The sequence below is a fragment of the Falco punctatus genome, assembly GCF_963210335.1.
Source record: "Falco punctatus genome assembly, chromosome: 7".
In the NCBI taxonomy this organism is placed as follows: domain Eukaryota; kingdom Metazoa; phylum Chordata; class Aves; order Falconiformes; family Falconidae; genus Falco; species Falco punctatus.
In genome coordinates this window covers 36,955,442-36,979,355 of record NC_137587.1, presented here as the reverse complement: position 1 = coordinate 36,979,355, position 23,914 = coordinate 36,955,442, and the positions used below count along the sequence as shown (strand labels likewise).

Here is a 23,914-nt window from a genome sequence, read left to right as displayed (position 1 = left end):
CCTTATTTTGTTGTGACCTGTCATAGTAAAAATGGCCTTCTAAAACTAGATATTTTGCTTCCTTAACTTCTCTATAACTTAATCCACTAAATAGAACTAGTTTAGTTTTCTTTTAATACCTCTTTACAGTCTTACCGTTTTATATTTTGACAATCTTTATAGCTAAAGCTGAATCACACTTAGCATTTTTAGATAGTTCATATTACATAGTGGTACAATTTGATGTTAAATGGCCCAGCCCTTCCAAACAATTCATAACAAAAAAAAAAAAAAACAAACAAATATCTGAACATATTCAGTGAGCTAATATGAACTTGAACCATCTTCCTGTCTAAACCGACTGGGAAGCGCGTGATTCATTACTTGTTGCCTTTAGTGCTAATTACATCATTGGTGTAAATGCTAATCTGGTGTTTGTTAATCATGATTTTCATGATGTCCTCAGAGTACAGTAATACAGTATTCTACTTCCACACCCAGCTTTCTTTAGCTCTGGAATTGTAGCATACTTCCCCCTTGCGCTGGCAAATAGTAGTTGCTAATTGAAGTGTGAAATTAGTAGAAGGCTTGTAATGGATACTTGTCTTAAATTTTAGTGAAATACAAGACAATGTGATTACGTAGCTCTGATTCTTTTAATGACAGAGGCCAGCTGTTTTTAAGCAACTTTTTAAAATATTATGTAGTACTACTTTAAGAATTTTTCTTGTGGTAGAATTGCTGGCTGCTGTGAGCTAGAAAAATCCTAGTGTAGAAAGCTACCATGAGAAATAAACTATTTTATGGATGAGTGCCAGGCTTCTGAAACATTCCATACCTGCATGCAAGAGATTAGACACAGCCTTGCTGGGAGAAGGTGGCTGTTGCAGCATTTATGCTGCCTGCTATGAGGTTTTGCATTTCAGTACTTCCAGCTTTACAGCTCTTCTGGCAGAGTTTGTTTTGAGGAAAGATTTATTTTTTTTCAGAGTGGAAAGCTGTTAGATGCATGTGTACTGTCACATAGAAATCAGCATTGGTTTTTGTTTCTATTTTGTTGATGTGGGAGCACTTTATCAGATCTGTGGTACTGTATCTAACATGTTTGCTGTCACTTTTGCAGACCAGTTCTATTAGTGAGCAGGAAACACAGGGTCCCAAATCAGAAGTTTCACCATCTACATCAGTTGTAACTGCAGAGCAACAACAAGAAGTAAGAGAGCTGTTATTTTACCCTGAAGAGTAATTCACTAGAAAGTCTCTTTGTCTTGTTTATGATAAATACATATTGTAGCATTCATTATGAAGATGTAGGATTGAATGTTGCTTTTTTGCAATGTGTCAGTGTTAATTGCACCTGCTCTGAGGACAGTTGCAAATGAAACCTTTTTGCTGGCTCTGTGTATGTTGATGTACCTCATTTTCATATGTTTTCTGTATTGCTGCTTGTTTGTTAGTGTGCAGGCTTTCCTGTGAGTGCTTTAAAACACAATCTGTTTCTATTAAATCAGAATGGCAATGTTTATGACGATTGAATTGTTGATAATGTAAAAAAAAAAAAAAAAAAAATCAGAACACAAGCTTTGCCACCCCAGTCTTGAAACAAATTCTTGAAGCCTCATTTTGCTCAATTACAGTTTTTTGTGATTCAGGAACCAATTCGGCTTCAGAGGATGCCTGCTGCTCCTTCCCCCACCATTCAATCCATTTCTCTAGCTGTACCAAAGGTAGGGGGACTGTGCTAACCTTATTCTAAAGAGCAAAGGAAAAAATACCATTTATAAATCAGCCCTCCATGTTTGTTCTTGTCTGTTTGGGTTTGTCATGTCTTTGTTTGTTAGGTCTGTGTTTTTAATCAAATCTTTCCAAATGCAAGTTGATGGGTTTTGATTTGTCAGAGGGGATGGCAAAAAATAGTTGTTTGTAGGCTTGGGTTTGAGTGTCTTAAGTAGTTGGAAATAAAACTGTTACTGTTGTCTTACAGCAGCTTTTACAAACTAGCTTACTTATGAGAAGCCCAAGTTTCATAATGTACACTCTGATATACTGGAGGGTGGTGAAGGGAGATGCTTGCATTGCCTAAGTACGGGAAGTGAAGAGTTGTTTGTGTTTTTTTGTTTTGTTTTGTTTTTATCCTGAATGTATCTTTCAGCCTAAAGCTCACCAGCTCAGTATCAAGTCATTCACAAGCCCTACTCAGTGTAGTCATTGCACCTCTCTTATGGTGGGATTAGTTCGACAAGGTTATGCCTGTGACGGTGAGTCAGTTAAGCTTTTTATATTTTCAGCAAGTCCCTGAAAAAATAATCCCAAAACACTAATATATTTTAAGGCAACCATTTCTTTGGGGAGGGAATGAAAGAGGGGTGGCTGCCACTGAATGGTTCTCCTTTCTTTTGCATCATCATTAAACTTCTAAAGTCAAAGAATTAATATAAGCCTTCATGGTTCCCTTTCATATTACTAATTAATTCTGTTACCTTTAGTGCTGTTACAGTGTGAGTTGGAGGGGGGCAAGGTGGGACTGTTTCTGTAGTGGAGAAAACTGTGGGAATGCTCTGGTAACATGGATCTGAGGCTGTCTGCTCTGTGCTATTGTGATCATAAACCCTGTACACTGGGAGGACTATTTGCTAGGTTTTTTGGCCTGTAGCCTGTCTTGCTGTCTGTTAGTTTTATTTAAAATGCTTCCTCTAATGCTTGTGTCACTATTGAATTCCATGTTTTGAGTATATAGAGGTATTTTTATTTGATAGTACTTACCCGTATTTTGATTAGACACATGAACTCAGCAAGTAGTCCACAAATCTGCTGAAGAGACTACAGTATAAATAACCTTTATTTCTGTGCCCAGCTTAGTTCTTCCTAGTGGCACCCTCTCCACTGACACTTTGAGTATCATATTCAGATTGCCTCATCTGCCCTTCAGGGCTTTTTTCCTGGCAGATCTTCTGGTGGGATTCTTCCCCAGGAGCACCTGTCGCTCTGCCAGCACCTGCCCTCGGGCTGCCTTTTGTCTCCTGTTGCTGACAGTTCTGAATTCTTGTTTTGCATCTCTTCCTGCAAGAATAGAGATGACTCCAGTAGAACAAAACTTTGCCGTGTTCTGCTCCCAATCACTTGCTTTTCCCAGTTCCTTGTCTTTTTAATGCTGGAGACAACGGTAAAACACAGTTGCACTTCCAGAGGCCTGTAGAACTGGCTATATCCTGTGGATTTTCCCTATTCTGCAACTGGTGTGCCTTGGTATGCACACTCCCAAATAATTATGATGCCTCCTGAAAGAACTGAATTGATTATCTCATCTTGGGGAGCTCCTGCAGTACTTCGAGTGCATGAGTTTTTGGTAACCCCTGTCTTCCTGGGAGCAGGCTGTAGCTCAAAAGAGCGAGCCAGGCAGCCTGCTGTGGGGTGCCCTCTCTTCCTGGCTGTTCCCTTACTTATGGTGAGAAGGGGCTTTGTAGCTCAGTCAGTGGCTCCAGCAGAAGCAGGCTGTTTCCAGGTCTCCTGGAATCCTTCGACCCTTTGTAATTACGGGACTAGATGCACATAAGGTATCTGCCAGATGCCCACTTCCAACAGTATGGTTGGGAGGGTGCACCGGATAGATCACAGCGCTGTGCCACTCTCCTGCTGCCTTCCCAAACCTACTGGTAGAAACAGGGTAGCTGGGACAAACCAGGCAGTCTCTGTGGAAAGATCTGACCTATAACTGTGGGTCAGATGCCTCGATAGGACATGTTAATTCATCCCACAGTCCTTGTAGTCTGTCTCGTGAAGTGGCATACGTTGAGTTTCTTTCTGTGTGAAGTACTCTATAGACAAGCGACCTAGAGACCTCTGTCCCTTGTTGGTGCAGCACAAAGTGGTGTAAATGGTAAGAAAGGATACAACTATTACTGTGGATGTTTGCTCCTTATTTGAACTCTGAGAGATAAATACATGCCCCCTTCCCCATGCAGTGCTTCAGTCCTTGTCTCCTGGTTTCTACTGTTATGCTTCAAGTCTATTGCCTGTGTTTAATTAGTATAACCCTTTCTGTTTTTTGGTCAGTTTAGTTTTACTTTGTCTTTGCAGTATTCTTGTATACTTGGATCAAATTAAACACCTTCTATATTTATCTTGTCTCCTATCACTGCCCCATAATTTTTATTTCTCCTTTATTAATACCCTTTCAGAGTGGGTTAGCTGCCGCTTAACACCAGTAAGTCTGACCAAGTCCTTTTCCTTCTGGAAAATGATTTCATGATTTGCCTTGAAATGTGGACTCAGTTCCTGCCCCTTATGGAAGTAATAGGCTTAAAAGAGAAAATAGAAGCACTTTGAAGAGTCTGATGTAATATCTAGGTGTGTTCACTCCTTTAGCATAGTGGGCTATCACAATGTTTGACTGCCAGTTTCAGTGTAATTAATTAATTTGCTGAGCTTAAGGGTAGGGTAGACTACGTTAATCTCATGTTATGATTGACTCATACATGCATTTCACTGTGAATTTTCTCTTTTGTACTTAGTGTGTTCATTTGCATGCCATGTTTCCTGCAAGGATAGTGCACCTCAGGTCTGCCCCATACCCCCTGAGCAAGCCAAAAGGCCTCTTGGAGTAGATGTGCAAAGAGGAATAGGAACCGCCTATAAAGGTTATGTCAAGGTAATAGTCTTTTGTTCTTGGATAAGAGAAGAATACTAAACTTCACTTACAGCTATGCAGCTTGGAACCTCTAAGTATGTTTAAACAGATCTCTTAAATTGTGCTAGTGCCTGAAGCTTTGTGTGCCATTTCTGTAACTTCTTTAACCTTTTTTGCTTTGGATGTGGGATAAATGGTTGGTTTTACTACAGGAGCTAGGGGTTGGTAGATTAGTAGCTACAATGTTCATAAGCAGCGGTGGGACTGGGGGGAAGCATGTTTTAAAGAAGAGTTTCTGTCAGTGTTGATGTAAGCATAATGTAAAAGGTAAACTGTCCTACCATTGTGGCATTTGTGGCATATACAAGCCCCATTGTTTGTCCTAATGGTACCTAATATATTTATTAAACTGTATCAAGTAATGGTTGAACTTAAGGGAAGAAAAATAATTGCTTGATTACTTGACATTTTTCACTCCGTTTTGAAGGGCAAGTAGAACGTGTTCTAATTCTGATGATCCTAAATATAAGCTTTTCTAAATGTCCTTGCTTTCTGTGTCTACTACATGTGCTTACATTTAATAAGCAATCAGTTATTTATTCACAGGTCCCAAAGCCTACAGGAGTTAAGAAGGGGTGGCAGAGGGCTTATGCAGTTGTCTGTGACTGTAAGCTGTTCTTATATGATGTGCCTGAAGGGAAATCCACCCAACCTGGAGTTGTTGCAAGTCAGGTCTTGGATCTCAGGTTTGTATTATTACGACAAAGTAGAAAACCTCTGTATTTTTTTCTAACAGGAATATTTATTTATAGTACACAAGAAACTTTAAGATCATGGGAGCTCTGGTCTGAGAAAACCCATGTGTTCTGTACGCAGACTGCGTAAGCTGAAAGAGTTGGCTCAACAAGAAATCACTCATACTACAGTCACTAATATTTACACTATTAGCATGCTTCTTCCTAGAGTTCCTTATGCACACGTGGAAAACAAATAAAATAGACTTTGGTAGATAATTTTTTCTCCTGCATTCTGACCTCACCATTGAGTCACAGATCATCCCATAGCCAGTAATTTCAGGAACATTAGAAAAACTGAAATGGTCTTCAGAAAAACACCAACTAATTTACAATGGAAGTGGCTCTGACCCTGCCTTCTCACGGGAGTTATTTTTTGATAGGGAACGACTGAACACTGTCTACAAAAGATCTGGAGCTTACATTGATCAGAGTAACCAGGAAGGTTTTTTATTTCAAATTGTGGGAATATCAAGAAAGTGTAATACCTTTTAATGTTACAGCATCTTTTATCTATGTTGAATATAAAGTTTGCATTCACAAGCACCTGGATTTTTTTTTTCCAGACAGTACTATGGGGTTGTACTGGTACTGCTGTTCTCACATTTATTCTGAGAGCTGTCAGTGTCAGCTCTCTGACATGCTGGCAGTGGGAGCAGAGGCACGGAAGTATTGCAGATAACAGCATTCACATCGGTACATTGTTTGAAGCAGCTCAGCCAGATACGATACCAACTTGTCCCATGTTTTATCTGCTTATTGTAGCTGCCTCTTTGAGTCTGTCTTCTGAGGATTCTTAGATGTTTTAATAGACATTAACCACCACAGCTCTAAATTCTAGTATGGGCGAGTTCCAGGCATTACTGTCATCTTTGCACTAAAATTGGCAATTATGGTGATCAACTTGGTCAAATTCAGTTTAAAAAGGCCTGTCTAGACAAGCCCTCTGGGGTGGAGCACTCTGAAATGCAAAAGTTGTTCTGATGTCTGTTTATTTTAATGTAATAGAGAATAAAATCCAGCTGTTTTGAAAACCCTTATTTGAATCCCACAAACTATAATTATGTTGCCAAGAGCTTTTTATGTGATTTTTCTTTTTTTCCAAAGGCCCCTCTCTTGCTACACATTGAGGTATGAATTATTCATTTATAATGTGTCTGCTGGGCTGGAAGAGCAATATTCTTGCTGCTAACTGTAGAATAGGTGTGGTTGGTAAACAAAAACTACATAAAGCCACCCCACTTAACTTCAGGTGGACTGAGTTTCACGTATTAAATGCTGTAGAAATGTAACTAAAGCTTGTGAGTTGTTTGGGTCAGGGATGGTTAGAGCATAACAAAGCAGTGATTACAGTTGTGACCTCTGTGTGGTGTTAGGAGATTGCAGCCTATTGAAACAGTTGGTCAATTAGATTTTGCTGAATAATGTTAGTGTGTGCATGTATGTGATTCTCTTGCTCTCTTTCTTACTAGAGATGAAGATTTTTGTGTGAGCTCTGTCCTAGCATCGGATGTAATACACGCAACTCGTAAAGACATCCCTTGTATATTCAGGGTATGGCTACCAATTTACTTTTAAAGAAAATACAACTTAAACACTAGTGTTTTGTTTTGATACTGAAGTAAGTTATCCATGTTCAATGTTTATCAAGCTATGAAGTATAAGAATTTACAAGAGGTGGTGAAATATGTTGGAGAACAATATGATGCTCCTCTTAGAACTGAATTGTAAAAAACAAAGTTCTACGTCTTTTGCTGCTTCTTTGTAGACAAAGTTTGGCTTTTTTTATTCTCTTGATTATAATTAAGTATATTTTTTGTCTCCTCTTCCATTGGTGTTACCAGGACCTGGTTTTTCTTTCTTAGCTTTGGGAGGACCCTTGTTTAAGGGACTGGTGCTGTAACAGAGTAGGCGAAGCTGGGTTCTGCTCACTGATTCTTTTTTCCATGTATTGACTTGTATAAAAAAAACCCACAACATTTGATATTTGTTTTCCTTAATTTCATATTTAAGTATAACAGACAAAAATTAAAATAAAAGAAAATAATTAGCTTAGTTATAATATCTTCTTTGTATGTTGTATCTGAAGGCTGTATTTAGTTTTTAACACAGGTTCTTTCTTAGGTTTTGTGTGAATTATATTTAAATTGGAATTTTAAAATATGGAGAAAGGTGTGGTGGTAGCCAACATCTATAATCCCTTGCATTTGAATTCAGAATCTCAGTTTTAGTGTGATCATCAGTCATACAGAATCAAATCGGTGAAACATGGAAGCCAAAGAGCTGGCAGTCATATGCAGTCCCAATCATTTGGTCCTTTAGATTTTTACTTAGAAAATGTCTTGGCTACTTAAATGCTTCTGTGGCTTTCCTTTTCCTCATTTTTGTAGAAATATTTCCGGAAGCATATTTTCATCCTTCAGTTTACTACTACTTTTACCTTGGTTTTCCTCTTACTTGTTTCTAATTTTTTTCTTTTTTATTCCCATCTGCCTGCTCTTATTCTCAAATTAGCAAATGTGGAATACTATGGGAAAGGACTTCTGAGGAGAGAAAATGAGCTATGCAGAATGGTGGTTGATTCGTTTAAGGATGAGGCATCCATACAGTTTAGCCTGCCTGACTTGCTGCTCTAATTTCTGCCCACAGTTTTTAACTGATAAGAGTATCTAAAAAAAAAAAAGAAAAAAAAAACCAACCAAAAAAACCCCTTTTATCAGGTATCCCCATGTAAAAATACTTCTGTGGATAGACATAACAAAATGTCTGCACAGTTTGATGAGATTATCCCCTGCTAAAATGATCTGACGAATTAGCTGGAAGCCTGGTTGGTGAGTATATCCATCTAGAGACACTGTTGACAGGGACAAGAGGAAGCCGCCAAAGTCCACCTCTTTTCTTAGTTTTATGTACTCCTTCAAAAGAAGGAATTTCTGAAACTGGAAACCAGTAATATCTGATGCATTGAGTCTGTTTTCTCAATTTCATTTAATCCTAGATTTGCATCTTGCTGACATAATTGACATAGAGTAGCTTCTGTGCAACAGTTAAAACTGTTACTTTACATCACCTCTGTAAAAATGTGGTCCTTCTTTCTTATGTATTATTTCGCATAACACGTGATGATATTGGTGGCCCACCAAAGAGAGATTTTCATTTCTTTTGGATCTTCCGCCAGAAAAAAGCAATATCAGAATGCTGCCAGACACTAAAATATTGCAACCTCTGACCCTCCATGAAATCAAGAAGAGGAAGAACTTATCTCAGACTCCAACATCTCTCCTTGGTAACCAGTTTTTAAAGCTGGATGCCATCCTTGCATCCAGACGCTGCAATCTAAGTGCTGCCATCGATACATTTTTAATAATAATGTGAGAGTGTCTGTAGTGGAGTCCTTCCATAGCTTAGCAGTTGGAGTTAAGAAGCCTTGAATTTCATATCAGATACTGGATTTTTGTGTGATGAATAATTATATATATATATATATGTGTGTGTGTATATACATACGTGTATATATATATATATAAAATGACCAGCTCTCCCATTTTTTTCCACATTTAACTGCATGTAAGATGCCACCTTCAAAAGACTGAGCAGTAATACATGGTAGTGCTTCAAAGGGAAGACCATAGCTGAAGTCTGGTTTGGTTTGGTTGTCAAATTTAGAAGTATTATCCATTATGCCTCTATCCATCTTTAAAATGTTAATGCTTAGTTACAGTTTAGACGTGAGCAAAGCTTGATGCAGAGTAATAAGAGCTATGAGCAACTGCAAACTACTCAGTTCTTTTCCTGCTGCTTTTCACTGTTGTCTTACTTCTGGAGTTCTGTCTTTGACATCTTATTGTCCCAAGTTTACTTTCAGATATATTCTATCTTTTAAGATGAATATTATTACTTAATTCACTCTTTCAGTGTATGTTGCATAACTGCATCATCTATTATTTATGATGATTTTCTCATCAAGGCATATAAGCTGAAGGTGTGTTATTCCGTATTGCCACCTTCAGTTTTGCACTTTTGCACCTTTTGCTGCTTTTTTTCTGTTTAACTATTGTTATTCTAATAGTGTGTTTTGAGGGCTGATACTGGCTGGTGACCTGTTTGTCTGTGACTGAAAGCATAGTTCCCATGATCTCACAAAACCTTTTGTATCTTTATACAGGACACAAACCTAATATTAAGAAATTAGTTAGTGCATACTTTGGGTGACAGGAAGTTCCTGAATAATTTTCCTATTCAGAGTACATTCTACTTTGATATCTATAGGATGATTTACCCAAAAATTTAGTGAAGCCGTAGTGATTTTCTTTTTAACACGAGGAAGTGGGGCAGTACAGTGCTTCAGTCTCAAATCATTGCTTTTCTCCAGGGCTTTTAATGCAGATATGATGTGCTCTTCCCCCTGGACAAATATTGTGAAAATTAAGTAGCAAAATCAGAATCTGGAAATGATCATAGCAATACCATTGAGTTTAAATGCATCTGATTTGGAAAGCATGTGTGTCATTTTGAATGAGCTATTAAAAGATGGGGGGAGGGGAGGGAACAGGACAAATTATGGCATGTTATTGAAATTCCAGTTCAGAGCAGGAAGGAGCCTTTTACTGCCATGTATTGCTTATTGTAGGAAAGGAATGTAGCGTTCCTTGCCCATATTTTAGGATTCAGAATGACTGAGCAAGACTGAGTATTTTCAAACAAAACTGCTGTGGCTTGTGTGGGGTGTTTTTGAAGCACTGTGGTCATATTAGCTGTGTGCGATGTTGCATACCTCTCAGGTACATCATCACATTGTTATGAAAAACTGTATTTTACTACCACAGTTCTGTGAAGTATATAGTACTGACAAAAAGGGCCTTTATTTTCTTAGTAATTTCACTTTCTCTGTCTGTTAAAAGGTGACAGCTTCTCTCTTAGGTTTGCCTTCAAAGTCTTGTTCTCTACTGATCCTGACGGAAAATGAGAATGAGAAGAGAAAGTGGGTTGGAATCCTGGAAGGGTTGCAGTCTATCCTGCACAAAAACAGACTGAAAAACCAGGTTGTGCATATTCCACAAGAAGCCTATGACAGTACACTGCCTCTTATTAAAGCAAGTTTAGCTGCTGCTATTGTAGGTATGTTTGGTTTAACTTTTTGAAGTGTGTGAGGGTTGGAGCTTTTAGTTGGGCTTCTGTAATGAGAGCACTGACACCTTGAAATAAATTTCTCAGCTGAATTTCTTTATAGGAATTTAATAATGGGGGGAAGTGCTAATCTTGCATTGATATTCAGATTTCTTCATCTACTTGGAGTAAATGATACTGTTTAGTTGTTTAACAGATGGTTTTAGCAATACTTTATATAGCATGCTTTTGACAGACTGCATGAACTTAAGCAAAATTGATTTGGTGTTGAAAATCTGTTTGTCCAGAAATGTAAAACAGACTGTTTGCTTTGAACAGCTGGAAAAATGTGAGATTAAGTGTAGCTGAATTAATCGCCTTTTTTTTTTCCTTCCTGATTTAGATCGAGATAGAATAGCAATTGGTTCAGAAGAAGGACTGTATGTGATAGAGGTGACCCGTGACGGTAAGTTAGGCCATAATGCATGCAGTAATTACATATGGAATAATGAGCTCCATAACTTTTAGTGCTGTTACAACATAGGTTACACAACAACCGCCCTTCACGTATAGTAAGTATTAAGCACTCACTTAACTGATGAGAAGGAAAAGTGAATGTGAGGTATAAGCACTAATTTGGTCGTTATCATTACATTCAGTTGACTGGCTGAAATTAAAGGGATGAGTTACTGGGCATATTCTGACACAATCTCACCTTAACTGTGTTCCCATAGCAGGTAACAAAACGCTTCAGCACACAGAACATGCACAGCACACACAGGAGCAGTTGATGCACAATCAATTACCAGGCACTTACGAAATAGAACCTGAGTGAGAAAAACTTGATGTGGAAACAGACTTATTCCAACCTGCATCATCAGAGGACTTAAACTGACACATATTAGAAGTTAGACAGCTAGTGCAATAAGCACAAGCATTTGTAGACTTTTCATTAAAGCCACCATGTATCATTGTTTCTTCCAGAAACTTGACAGCCGTTCACGTTCTGTTTCAAACCAATAATGGCCAAAGCAAATGCCTTGCTTGTCCCTTTCCATTATCTCTTTATTTCCCTGACCCTATGCTTCTTCCTGAACCTGCTTTTTCCTTCCTGTTCTCGATGCACTCTGCCCTCTGCTTTGGGAAAAATGGCATCAGATTAGCCTGTTCTTCATGAAGACTTAGCATGTGCATTCCAGAAATTCACAGAGTGTGCTTCGGGTACCACAGCGAAGTGTATGCTGCACAGTCACTGGGGAGCACAGGCATATCCCTCTGTCATTGAATTCTTAGGCATCGCAGCTAGGGAGTAAGGGATTAATTTTTCCCTTTAACCTGATATACTGAGCACAAATACAGATAGCAATGGGAGACATGCCTTGGTATGGTGGGGAGAGCACGGAGACCAAAAGAACTACTAGCACATGAGCATGGGGATTGTTTGGGGTCAATCCATACATACAAAATGCAATTTTAAACATTTTTTTTACAGAAGTTAAGTAATATATTTTCAAGAAGCAATGCAGATTTAGGACACAGTAATCTACTACTATTTATCTCTTCCAAGTTATTTCTTTCTCTCTGACTTTAAAAGCACCAAACATACCTTGTGAAATTCATACTTTCTTATAACTCTTTAGGCACTCTAAATTTAGACAACATTCTAAATCCATACTTTCTGTGGTGTAAGAGCTAACAGCCATGGCTGTCTGATAGGATTGTTTCTAACAAAAGACCTAATGCTTTCTTCACCTTTTTTTCACTTTGTTTATAAAGTCTGAGCTTAGGTTCTTCTGGTGTCTTTTAACTATCTAGAAGTTGAGGATATTGAAGTCAGTGATACAGATTTGTAAAATTAAAAGGTGCCTTTTCCAGTCTGGAAAAATCACTGAGACACTCCTGAAATATCCTTTTGACTGTTTTTAGTCATTGTCATTCAAATTTCAAAAAGGATACTTCTTTAAATATAGCTTTGGAAGAATTTTAATTTCCTTTTTCAAGGCAATCTAGTTTGTAGCTATTTGACAGTTGGATTGCAGTCATGCTAAACTTGCATTTCAGTGTCACGTAAAGCAGTGAGTACAGGTTCTGAAAGACTTGATGTTCAAAATCAAATGAAGTTAGGGATGTGGTTTTGGGGCAGAAAGCAAAACGTTATTGCTTCCGTTTGCTTAGAATAAGCCATTGTCCAGTTCCAGGAGAAACTGCTTTATACATGGAGAAAACAGATTTTTTAAATTCTTTTTGGCAGTAATAAATGCCATTCCTTTGAGTAAACTTCCAGTGGTCATCATTCTGTAAGTACTTAGATATAAACGTAACTATAGATGCAGATAATTCCAAAGATTCCAGTACAGCTTCTTGCATAAAAGAAAATCGTACATTTAATTTGAAAGGTCATTTCATAAAGGAACAATTATCTGTATCACTGTGTCATATGTAAATGTGAGAATGAATTGTAAGTTTTGGTTTTAAGTTAAAAGATGTTTTGCAGGAGTTTTCTGTGTCCAGTTCCTATGTGTTAATAACATTTTTATAAATTGTAATTTCTTTTTCATTTTATGGCAGTTGTAATTTTCAGTGTTAATTAACTGCCAGCTGCTAATATCAAAGGTCTTCGGTCAGAATATCACTTAGTTCTTGACAAATAGTGTAAACTGTAAACTGGAGTTAGAGCTGGGGGGGGGGAAATAATCTTGGTGGCAAAGTTCCAACAGCTGGTTATTTCATAGAATGTTTCTTCAGACATATCATCTATTTGTGCAAGTGGGAGGATGCCACAAAAGCTTTGTGATTTAAACAGCCAAAGTCTTGTTACAGAATTTACAGAATTTGGTAACTTGGCAAAGTTACTCAACTGTTACTGAAAAAAATGCATATAAATTCCAGTTAATATTTCTTTTTTATTATTATTATTATCATTCACAGATATTTTGAACGCTAACAGAAAAATGAAAGTAACATTTTTATATAATTAGCTTATGCGTATTAGGTTTCCTAGTTTGGAATCGCTTAGTCTCTTCTACCTGTAACCCATGAAATGCTCACTGCTTTCTTGAAAGTGCCTGTATACCCACAATCCCAAAAGCAGAACACATTGTACATAACCCCCTTAGCTGCCTCTAACTCAGTTTTAAAAAACACTTCAAACAGTGAAACTAGTTTCTGTGGGCAGCCTAACTAGTCCTTACTGTGAGAAGGCTTTTCCTGGTGCCTATCCTAAACATCTTTTCCTGCAGCTTAAGCCCATTTCTTCTTATCCTTTTCCCATCTCACACAGCTTTTTTTACCTTTCCATATAGGTGCTTAACACCCACTTACTGTACTGCTTTTGTATTAGGCTGAGACATTTGCTGGCAGTACAGAAATTTGTATCCTCCATTATCAGCATTAAATACTTCCTATTTCTTTTCTTTGTGTTTTGCTAATTTGGTCTTCCTCCATAGTTTACTGAAGATACCGATACTTTCCTGAAGGTGGGACCCAGTTCAGAAGATAGAGAGCATCTTGCAGTGTATAGATAGTACAGATGACACTATATAAAAAAACTCTCCATTTATCCCAGATGTTAAGCAGCCTTTTTCTGTCGAGTTGCTGAGACTTTGTATCCTGTAACTCAATAGAGTCACAGGAATGCTTTGTTTCCTCATTTGTTCTAAGAGTTAATAACAGAGCATCAAACATGTAATAAGTGCTCTTTCTTATCTGGTGTCTGTGTTTAGATTCATTTTCAGACATCAGTATGTGACGCTGCAATGTTTCCAGGCCTGATGGTTTTCTTGTTTAACTTACGGCAGCTCTTGTTTCCTTTGCAGTGATAGTCCGAGCTGCTGACTGCAAGAAGGTGTACCAGATAGAGCTTGCTCCCAAAGAGAAAATTATCATCCTCATCTGTGGTCGGAACCATCATGTTCATCTTTACCCCTGGGCCTCTCTGGATGGGTCAGAAGGAAACTTTGACATTAAGCTTGCAGAAACTAAAGGCTGCCAATTGATTACAACTGGAACACTAAAGAAGAGTTCTTCAACTTGTTTGTTTGTGGCTGTTAAACGACAAGTTTTTTGCTATGAAATTCACAGAACTAAACCTTTCCACAAAAAATTCAGTGAAATTCAGGCTCCAGGAACTGTACAGTGGATGACAGTGTTCAAGGACAAGCTCTGTGTTGGCTACCAGTCTGGGTTCTCTCTGTTGACCATCCAGGGAGATGGACAATCTATAAACCTGGTAAATCCTAATGACCCCTCGCTTATCTTCCTCTCACAGCAGTCTTTTGATGCCCTTTGTGCTGTGGAGCTCAGTAATGAGGAATACCTGCTTTGCTTCAGCCATATGGGAGTGTACGTCGATTCGCAAGGTCGAAGGTCACGCATGCAGGAACTAATGTGGCCTGCAACTCCTGTTGCCTGTAGTATGTATATGTTTTTCTGTTGCCATATCCCTGTTGCTGCTTTACTTGTCTTGAAATAATCAGCATTGTATTCTATTTTGCTTTGGTTTGTCTTTCAATCCCTACAATTGAAGTTTTGATGAGTTAACAGGATACATAGTTCTTCCTAATGGTAGTTTTGGACTTTGTGATCTCCTGGACTGAGATCCTGGATGCTGCAAGAAGAGAAGCTCTGTCTTGTTACAGGACACAGAAGAACAAAAAATGGAATGCAAAACAACTTTTACAGAGAGTAGTCCTGGAGGCAGGACAGTGCAAGACTACTGGTCTGTGAAATTCTGTGAAGATTTTTGCTCCCCTAGAGAGTGTAAATGTCTAGGTGTCTGTAGGATGTCCTCTGTGTCCTATACTCAAAGTACAATAGAAGGTTGAAGAACAACTCTAAAGGTTCATGAAGATCACAAAATAAGCAGTAAAAATTTTGGGTTTGGTAGAACTGGTAGCACTTTTTCTCCTTTTGGTTTTGTTTTTAGGGGGAGAATTTCCAAAAATAATATAGGCAGGTGGAGGGTAATTTTTCAACCACTCTTTTCATTTCAGGAGCATTGACTTAGCAGCTAGTTAAGACAGAAGCACATGCAGAGCATTTTTCAGTATTTGGTAGTCAAAGGCAGTTTGTGATAAAACTGGGATTTCTATTTGGAGCTCAAATAGCAATTTAAATGTTTTGAATGATTGAAAGCAAGAAGTAGCTTTTTGTTTGAATAGTACAGCAAGCAGTCAGGCGCATGCTGGTTTGATCAGGTCAGGCCCTGATAGCAGTTTGTTTAATTTTAATTGTCTTGAACTGAGATTGTTTGTTTTTTTTTTACTTTGACCTAATTCTGTCCAGAATTCCAAAGCAAAGGCCCAAGGAAACAATGTAGTTGCAAATTTACTATAAAACACCGTTAGCCAAAGCTAATGTTTCCTTTTCCTTTATCAGCTTTACAGTTTTTTGCATTTCAGCAAACTAGACTTGCTAGTTAATGGTTTTGTTTTATTACCAGCTGTTCTTACTGTAAACTGTTGTACAGCATCCTTGTGTGTGCAGTCCTGAGTGGTGTTAGCCTGGGGCTGTTTTTGTAGAAGGAGCAACGTTTGCTGCTGCCAAAGGAAACTGGATTACTTCCCTTTTCATTAGCCTGGTCCTCCTTCCTCAGTCCTGGTGTCTGCCACTAGTGTTGTAGGCTTTTTTTTAACTGCCCCATCAGGAGCTAGTCAAAGTGGAAATGGTTTCTCCCCCTGGTGCAGTTTCTGCTGTGGTAAAGGACCATGTCATAGAGAAGTGTTAGGATATGTGGAGAAATTGTCTCTAGGACGGTCAGTCCCTCATGCTAGGAGAGGCCGAGGTCTGCGCTAGCGCAGTCAGCTCCGTTACCTCGGGTGGCCTGTCCAGGTTGCAGTTAAACCAGCTTCACGTGCTGGTTCTGTGCGGAGTCAGTGCAGGCGTTGTGGGACTGCCTAACTTGAGCGCAGTGCAAAGACTGGGAGCCAGCAGGTCTCCAAGCTGTAGCATGAGCAAGCCCAGTGCAGACACTATCATATGTCTCTGGGAACCAGCTGAGATCTGTTCCAGCTTATCAGCTCTGACTGGTAAGTGCTGGCCTTGGCTACCAGCTGGCCAGGCGGAAGCAGTTGGTGTTTCTTTCTGATGCTCAGTGGTCTCCCTTGATTTGGACATCCAAGCCAACTGTGACCCCATCTAATAACTACTTGACCATACATAATTTCTGGGATACATACTTATGACGGCTGTCCAAGGCTTTCTGTGAACAAATGAAAAAAATGGCACAGCAACCTTATTTCAATTCTTCTAAGGAGATACTGTGATGTATTTTTAGTGTCCTACTAGGTAATTTTTCTTTTGTTTGTTGAAGCAGCTCTTTTCCCTGTTAGCTCCCATAAATTTCTAGTAACCGCTTTTTACATCAGGACACAGTCTTTACACGAGCAGATGCATGTTGATATGAGGCTCTAGGGATCTCTGCTTTTCATTTGACCTAAAATAAACTTGTCTGCCTTTTACGTTTTTTTAAAAAAAGAGAAAATGGGTTGTGGGCTTTACACATTGTGACATTTTCCTGGTTAACCTGATAAAAGTAACTTGCACACTGATATCTAAATCTAGATAATTGTTAGCAAAAGAGGAAGGAAATTGAGAACAGATCCACATCATGACTTCATGACCCACCTCACAGATGGTGGCCCTCTTTTCCCGTGCACAGAGCAGATGTATAGTTAGTTTGCTGCTTCCGAAATGAAGTAATCTGCATCTGTAGAAAAGATAGCTGCTCGGTTCCTACCAAGTATCAAATTCGTATGCATCTGAAAACTTTATTGCAATTTCATGAAATCATAATATGAAGTTTAAAAATACTGAAAGGGTCAAACTTAAATCTTTCCATGATGCTGGCAGTTGTTAGCAAATCTATTATCACAAAAATACCTGTTTGAAAGTGGGGCTGGGAAAAAGTGTTTTAAAATATGCCTTGCACATAGTGGAAAGCTTTTAACTATTGAAATGTGCTCAAATATGTGTCAGTTCTGGACTTCCTGAAACCACATTAGGGTTTTCTGTTTGTTTTTAATCTATGCAGGTTGCAATTCTTCATATGTAACAGTATATAGTGAGTATGGTGTTGATGTTTTTGATGTCAACACTATGGAATGGGTCCAGACTATTGGTCTGCGAAGGGTAAGTAATTCTCTTTAAACATAGATCTTCATTGGGTTAATTCCAAATTAGATATTTCTTCACAGTGTATGTTAGGCTTGAGTTAATTCTCTGTCTCCTTCCTCAAAACAGATCAGACCATTAAACATGGACGGCACGCTGAATCTCCTCAACTGCGAGCCACCAAGACTAATATATTTCAAGAACAAGTTTGCAGGTGAGTGCTGCCCAAGGGGAGAAATGGGAAAATTATACAAAGCTGAGTAATTTTAAGTCACGTTACCTTTGCATGAGGTGAAACTTGTATTGGATGCGTCTGGGTCAAGGTGTACCTATGTATGTGAAATTGTGTTGTGATATTACAGCAGGAGCTGTCCTCAGCGTGCCAGAAACATCTGACAATAGCAAGAAGCAAATGCTTCGGACTAGGAGCAAAAGAAGATTTGTATTTAAGGTTCCTGAGGAAGAGCGATTGCAACAAAGGCGGTAAGAATTTAATCGTGGTGTGTAACTTACTATACATGATAACATGCAGACTGGGAATGCTAATAGTAAAAACCACTCTGTTCTTTTAGGGAAATGCTTAGAGACCCTGAGCTAAGGTCAAAGATGATTTCTAACCCAACGAATTTCAACCACGTGGCTCATATGGGACCAGGAGATGGAATGCAGGTTCTCATGGACCTCCCACTGGTAAAATACATTTAAAAGGGAGGGAGGTGTATGTGCCTTTATTCTTGCTCAAAAAACTGTGAAGATGAGCAATAAGAAGCTCAAGTATTATCTCTGTACCAGATTTTTCTTTTAATCATTTTGAGAAAGGTGGACCTTCATGATGAGCAATGCTTGTAAATCCTGTGCAAGGAAATACTGTTAGCTGACTTATGAGACTGAAAGAGATAGATATCACTGCCAGGAGCTTGTTAGTAGTTTGTAAATAATCAGTCTCTCCTCCTTCCTTTTCCTTGTTTGACTTCTTAAAATAACAGAATGAATTTCCTTCGTCCTCATCCTCTCAACATTCTGCTCTGATATCACCTCCAACAGGCTTTGAGCATGTCTATCACATGAGCCGTATCTCTGCTGAAATCTTTTTCCAGAGTGACCATTCCTCACTGCAAGGCTCCCCTCTGCTTTCTTCCTCTTCCTGTCCCTCCTCTGCTTCCCTAGCAAGGGTAGGAGTAGCTACAAACTGTTAGGAACTGGAATGGTGTGCTTGTGGCACTTTGCTAATTCTAGAGCAAAAACAAGGGGGGGAAAAACTGATGCTGTGGAGGTAATTAAAATGCATGTAAGTTGCAGTGCTTTATAGGCATTATTTTTATTTTGTATTTAACAAACGCAGCATTTGGTGAGCTATTAGTGTTAAATCCATGAGAGGAAGGTGCAAAGGTACACTTTTATGATCTATACCCTCTGTTTATAGCTGCTAGTCAGGCTTTCTCTTGTCCTTCTCAGCTAGCGTATATGAGGGTAATGCATTTGTCCTTTCAGCAGGAGGAGGAAGGAAAGCAGAACTGTTGGTACAGTCCCTGCCCCTTTAATAGAGGGTTTGCTGGCTGACAGGTTCCAGTGGCTGCTATGGGGCTTAGTTCTTTCTCTGTCTTTCTCAGGGTTTGTGTCTGTTACTGAAAATATGTGGATGTGGTCAAGTAAGTTCAGTTTTTCTACCAACACTGGGTTGTAATAGCTTCAAAAGCACAGTAAAGTTTTCATGAGTAACAGCTCCTAGTAGGATAGCTTTTGTTGCTGGCTAACAAGGTCTTTCATTTCAACTATAGAGTGTCCTACCTCCTGCACAGGATGAAAAACCATGTCCATCTACAGCTAATGTCTCACGGCAGCAGCAGCAGAGGAACAAAACCTATATTTCATGGCCCTCGTCAAGTAAGGCTGGACGCAAGCTTGTCACTTCTGAGCTGTAATTTATGGTTTCAACAGGAGGTGTAAACCTGCCTTTTGGTTTTTTTCCTTCTTCCTCTCCAGGTGGCAGTGATGTGGGAGGAGCCATGCCTTCCCGAAGTATGTCTGATCCTGACCAGGAGTTCGACAAAGAGGTAAAGTAGCTGTTATTAAATGGAGACTGATGCTATCCTGTTGCTGTAGATTTGTTTTCTTTTTCCAATAAATTAAATTTCTGAGGAAATACTTCATAAAGACTGAGTTCTTTATGGAGATGTTTTCCTTCCACAAATGTTTTCTCCAGTCTGTAATATATGATTGCAAGTTAGATGTGCCAGCACAAAAGCAAAGCTGTGAAAAGATCTTTTTATGGTGGTATTTTAAGAAGTATTATGTCTTGGATTAAGCTTTGTAGGCAAGGGAAATTTGACTAATTGATGAAATGTCCTCAAAGCTCCTAAAAATGTTCTCTAGGCTATTAGCATAGAATAGCAAAGTAATACAACTAGTTAAGTAATTTTCTGTGCTGCCTTAAGGAAGACACTTCATCATGTAACTTGAGAAGGAATTATATTTTAAAAAAACATAGAACTGTTTATAACAGGAGTAAAAGTATACGCCAGTAGTCACCAGATTGAAAATGTCTTGGCTGTACAAAACTGGCGTCCCTGAATCTAAGGAGAGAAGATGTATGAGTTCTGTTTCCTTGCTTTATCGTGGGTATAGCTTCTTCCAAGCTTTGCTCAAGCACTGCCTGTGCAAGGAAAGTGTTAGGAATTATTCCTGGGAGGCAAATTCCTAGATCAAGGTCTTTGCCTCTGTTGAGCACTTTTTGGTACCCAACTACAGGCCCATAAAATGTTCTGGATTTTGCAGGGTGCTTTTCTGAAACCAGACCTCTGCAGGATGCCTTAGGACACCGCAAGTCAAAGCGTGTGCTCAGAGTTCTGATCACAGCCATGCTCCCATTTCCTTTATCACCTTTAGTAAGCCATTAAAAGCATGTGAAAATAGGGGTCTGTAAACACAGCAGGTTTTGAAACTGCCTGGATTTTCAAAGGTGCTGATGATAGTCTATGTCATTCGAGTTAGTTATCGTACAGCATCCCTCTCAAATTCCGTTACATTCCATGGTCTAATAATTGCTGTTTGTAGGCACAAGTAATGGTGCATTCTAAGGTTTTTACAATAGTATTTTCTTTTTTGATAGGTCTTACAATTTCTTACGACTTCTTGAATTAAAACAAAAAGTAGTTTGAAACTCGAAAAGGGAGGCTTTAATAACACCTTTTGGCTTTATACTATTTTTCCCATGGCTTTTGGCTTTATCGCAGCATGAACTGGATCATGTTAGGATAATCTTGTTATGGATGATCTTATTATTGTCTGAGCCATGCAAAACCTTGTGAACCGCATTCTTGAAGGGTCTTACGTTTCAATCAATTTGCTAAACGTATATTCCCTTTCTTGAAAATAACTTGCTGCAACGGTACCAGTTTTTCCTGAAATGCAGTATTTCATCAGCAGTGAACGTGTGCAGTGCTCAGAGTTGCAGCTCACCAAAAATAGCGGGGAATATTGCCAGCCATCGTGTTGAAGTGAGACCAATCTGTGAAGGCAAATACCCAACAACCAATGTAACGCTGGGGAAAATAACTGTGGATAGACTGTCTTTATTAGACATTGACATAGGGTGTCTCCAGTAAACATATTCTGTTTCCAGATCTCCAGCCTGATACTTGGCAGCCTTCGCTCTTTTGTCAGGCATTTCACATGCTTGTCACTGTTGCTGTTTTGTAAGCAGTTCATATGCTTGTTTCTTTCCTTCTCACCAAACTGAAGATGATTTGACTGTAATTGTTACTTGGTTTGTATGGGTAGACAGATCTGCTCCTGGGCTATAAAAATTGCTTGAAAAACACAGGGTGGTAAATCCAGAGCAACAGTGGACAGATAGATGCATTCCATCAGGAAAGTTTTTCAGTGGCTAAAGGAGAGGAGCCTGAGATGTAGCAGTTTCCACGTACTTTGCCATAATTCCTGGTACATCAGAAGGTCACCTTCAGGGACTACACTGCAGCCTGTTGATAATAATGGAATTACTTGTATGAGTGTTTAGCTATGAATTGAATCTAATACACACTGCTTTGTAGGTGTTGCTCACCCCAAATTTTGAGTTCCTTTGAAAGCTTTTCAGTGTGAAGAATTGATTTTAAGTAAGCAATTTTTTTTTTTTTTTATGTTTCTCATTAACAGCCTGATTCAGACTCCACCAAACATTCTACTCCATCCAACAGCTCAAATCCGAGTGGTCCCCCAAGTCCCAACTCTCCTCACAGGAATCAGCTTACGCTGGATGGACTGGACCAGTCAACCTGTGATGCATAACACTACTGCTCTCACCATTCTGGCTTCAATCATCCACTACTCCATGGAGTATTCCAAGAGCAGGGCAAAGCTGTCTCAGATGCTAGTGCCAAGACTGACACTGAATCTCTAGTGTTGTACAAGAATAATTATATATCCAGATTGTAGATACAAACTATTAAAATGAAGAAAATTCTTTACTAAATAGTGATTGAGCTTTTTATGCAGAATTGTTCACTGCTCAGTTACGGTTGATTCCTTTCTGCACAGCTGTGACAGTTTTATTGCATAGGAGCATTTAAGGCCACCAGTAAATAGTCTTATTCTTATGCCGAAAAAGAAATAGAGAGAGATACTGATAATGTTGCTACAATATCAGGAATATTATTTTTCTATAGAATGATGTAATGTCTCATTAGCAGGAAATCCTTTTAGACACAATTTGGACCTCTAAATAGGAAATGCGAGCAGGTCTAGTTACATCCTCAGATGAATACACTTTTCCCTTTCTCCCGTAACTCTTTGTTTCCTAAATCTTAAGGAGAATGCTAGGAAGCTGTAGGTCATTTCCAGCTTCAATAGAATCACCAGGAAGTTAAAAGTTGGTTATAGTTTTGTGGCCTTTTAATTCTTTTAGCCATTACATATACAGCTGCATAACTGTCTTTCTATCTTTCTACCAACTTTTTAGTCTTGTACATAGGACTACTGCCAGTTACCTTTTACCTATACCCTGCTTTTTAGTCCTCATCAATCAGTCATTAGTCAGGGCTTTTAAAACATAGGTAATTACTGCTGTGAAAAAAATTTTACTCCTAGTTCCTGCCTATCTCCTTCTGAGAAGTTATTTCTCCTGGGTTTTTTGGTGTAAGGACACACTACATTGTTTAGCTAGCAAGCCTTCTTGTGGACGCATTGCCCTCGAAGTCTGCTTGATGTAAGGGACTATATCGCACTAAAACATCAGTCTGTTTTATTGGCTACCAAAGTGGAACGTGAAGGATCTGTAACTGGGGGTGCTGCTTTTCTCATTAATTGTATCCTCACCTGCATGAAGACCCCATGATTATTAATCAAGTATTGATCATGTAGAAAAATGCACAACACACTCCTGTATATTTTGCTATGGCCCACGTGCAGTGGTGATGTTTTGCGTGTATATTTAATCTCATGCTTCCATGTATTATACATTTAGTAATCAAAGATTTGTGACCATGTTTCATTAAAAGCTTGTAATTAATTCAGTGGCTGGCATATCCAGTTTGTCATTGTCACACTAGTGTGCCTTCTGTGCCAATTTTTTGACAGTTGGATGTCACTTATTTAAAATTTGGTTTAAATGGGCTAATGGTATACCAATGGCTAATGTTCTTTTCTGAAACACTGTATAGACGTGCACTTATCTTTAGTTTAAACTGAGTGTTCTAGTCAACATTTAATCCTGTTATGTTAAGTGTTCGACAGTACTTGCTCTTTTTCTCAGATTCTTGATAAAGGGGCTCAGTTAGAGCTGGACACTACTGCTTTGGGGGTTTTCTGGTTTTTACTTTTTTAATGTAAGTCTAAGTCTTTGTAATTATTGAATTGTGAGAACATTTTTGAACAATTTACCTGTCAATAAAGCAGAAGAGGGAGGTTTTAAAGTTCATAGTCGTCTGTCTTGACATGTCAAAACAGTCTACCACTGACACTTGCTTTAGTTTCATGGTAAATTCACTTCATTCATATGGACGTTTTACATAAACTGAAAGATACGTTGAAGCTCCGTACCTGAATGCTATGAGAAAGGTGTGTGTTTCTGCACGTAAATGCATGTTTAGGAGCAATGGAAGTCCTTTTGGTGGAATACAGTGTTGAAATTTTGTGCCCTTGGTTTGTGTTAGAGTTGTCATTTCATTGAGACGCTGGCCCTGTTAATTCCTTTGTAAATTATTTGTATGACTGTTTCCTTATGGCTGGAGCATCATAAGGAGGCTGCAGGATCTATTCAGGCATCTTAAATACGATAAAACAATAAAGACTTTTGACTTAC

General features: G+C 38.8%; 1 protein-coding gene across 13 annotated transcripts in view; it reads left to right on the top strand.

Annotated features, from left to right (window-relative positions):
- Positions 1-23,528, top strand: part of CDC42BPB (CDC42 binding protein kinase beta) — a 98,552-nt gene extending 75,024 nt beyond the window's left edge. For 2 of the 13 annotated variants that reach the window (XM_080394551.1, XM_080394546.1), the window contains 17 exons: positions 1,103-1,192; positions 1,632-1,706; positions 2,132-2,237; positions 4,491-4,627; positions 5,213-5,352; positions 6,873-6,954; positions 10,302-10,518; positions 10,910-10,972; positions 14,322-14,918; positions 17,537-17,634; positions 17,746-17,830; positions 17,979-18,099; positions 18,189-18,306; positions 19,227-19,265; positions 19,395-19,500; positions 19,600-19,670; positions 21,772-23,528. In XM_080394551.1, the coding sequence (XP_080250677.1) occupies positions 1,103-1,192; positions 1,632-1,706; positions 2,132-2,237; positions 4,491-4,627; positions 5,213-5,352; positions 6,873-6,954; positions 10,302-10,518; positions 10,910-10,972; positions 14,322-14,918; positions 17,537-17,634; positions 17,746-17,830; positions 17,979-18,099; positions 18,189-18,306; positions 19,227-19,265; positions 19,395-19,500; positions 19,600-19,670; positions 21,772-21,903 (2,277 nt within the window). In that variant the 3' untranslated portion in view covers positions 21,904-23,528. Of the gene's footprint in view, positions 1-1,102; positions 1,193-1,616; positions 1,707-2,131; positions 2,238-4,490; positions 4,628-5,212; positions 5,353-6,872; positions 6,955-10,301; positions 10,519-10,909; positions 10,973-14,321; positions 14,919-17,536; positions 17,635-17,745; positions 17,831-17,978; positions 18,100-18,188; positions 18,307-19,226; positions 19,266-19,394; positions 19,501-19,599; positions 19,671-21,771 lie in introns of those variants that run through there. The other 11 variants (XM_080394549.1, XM_080394541.1, XM_080394543.1 and 8 more) reach the window with 8 other exon arrangements.
- Positions 23,529-23,914: the final 386 nt, after the last annotated feature.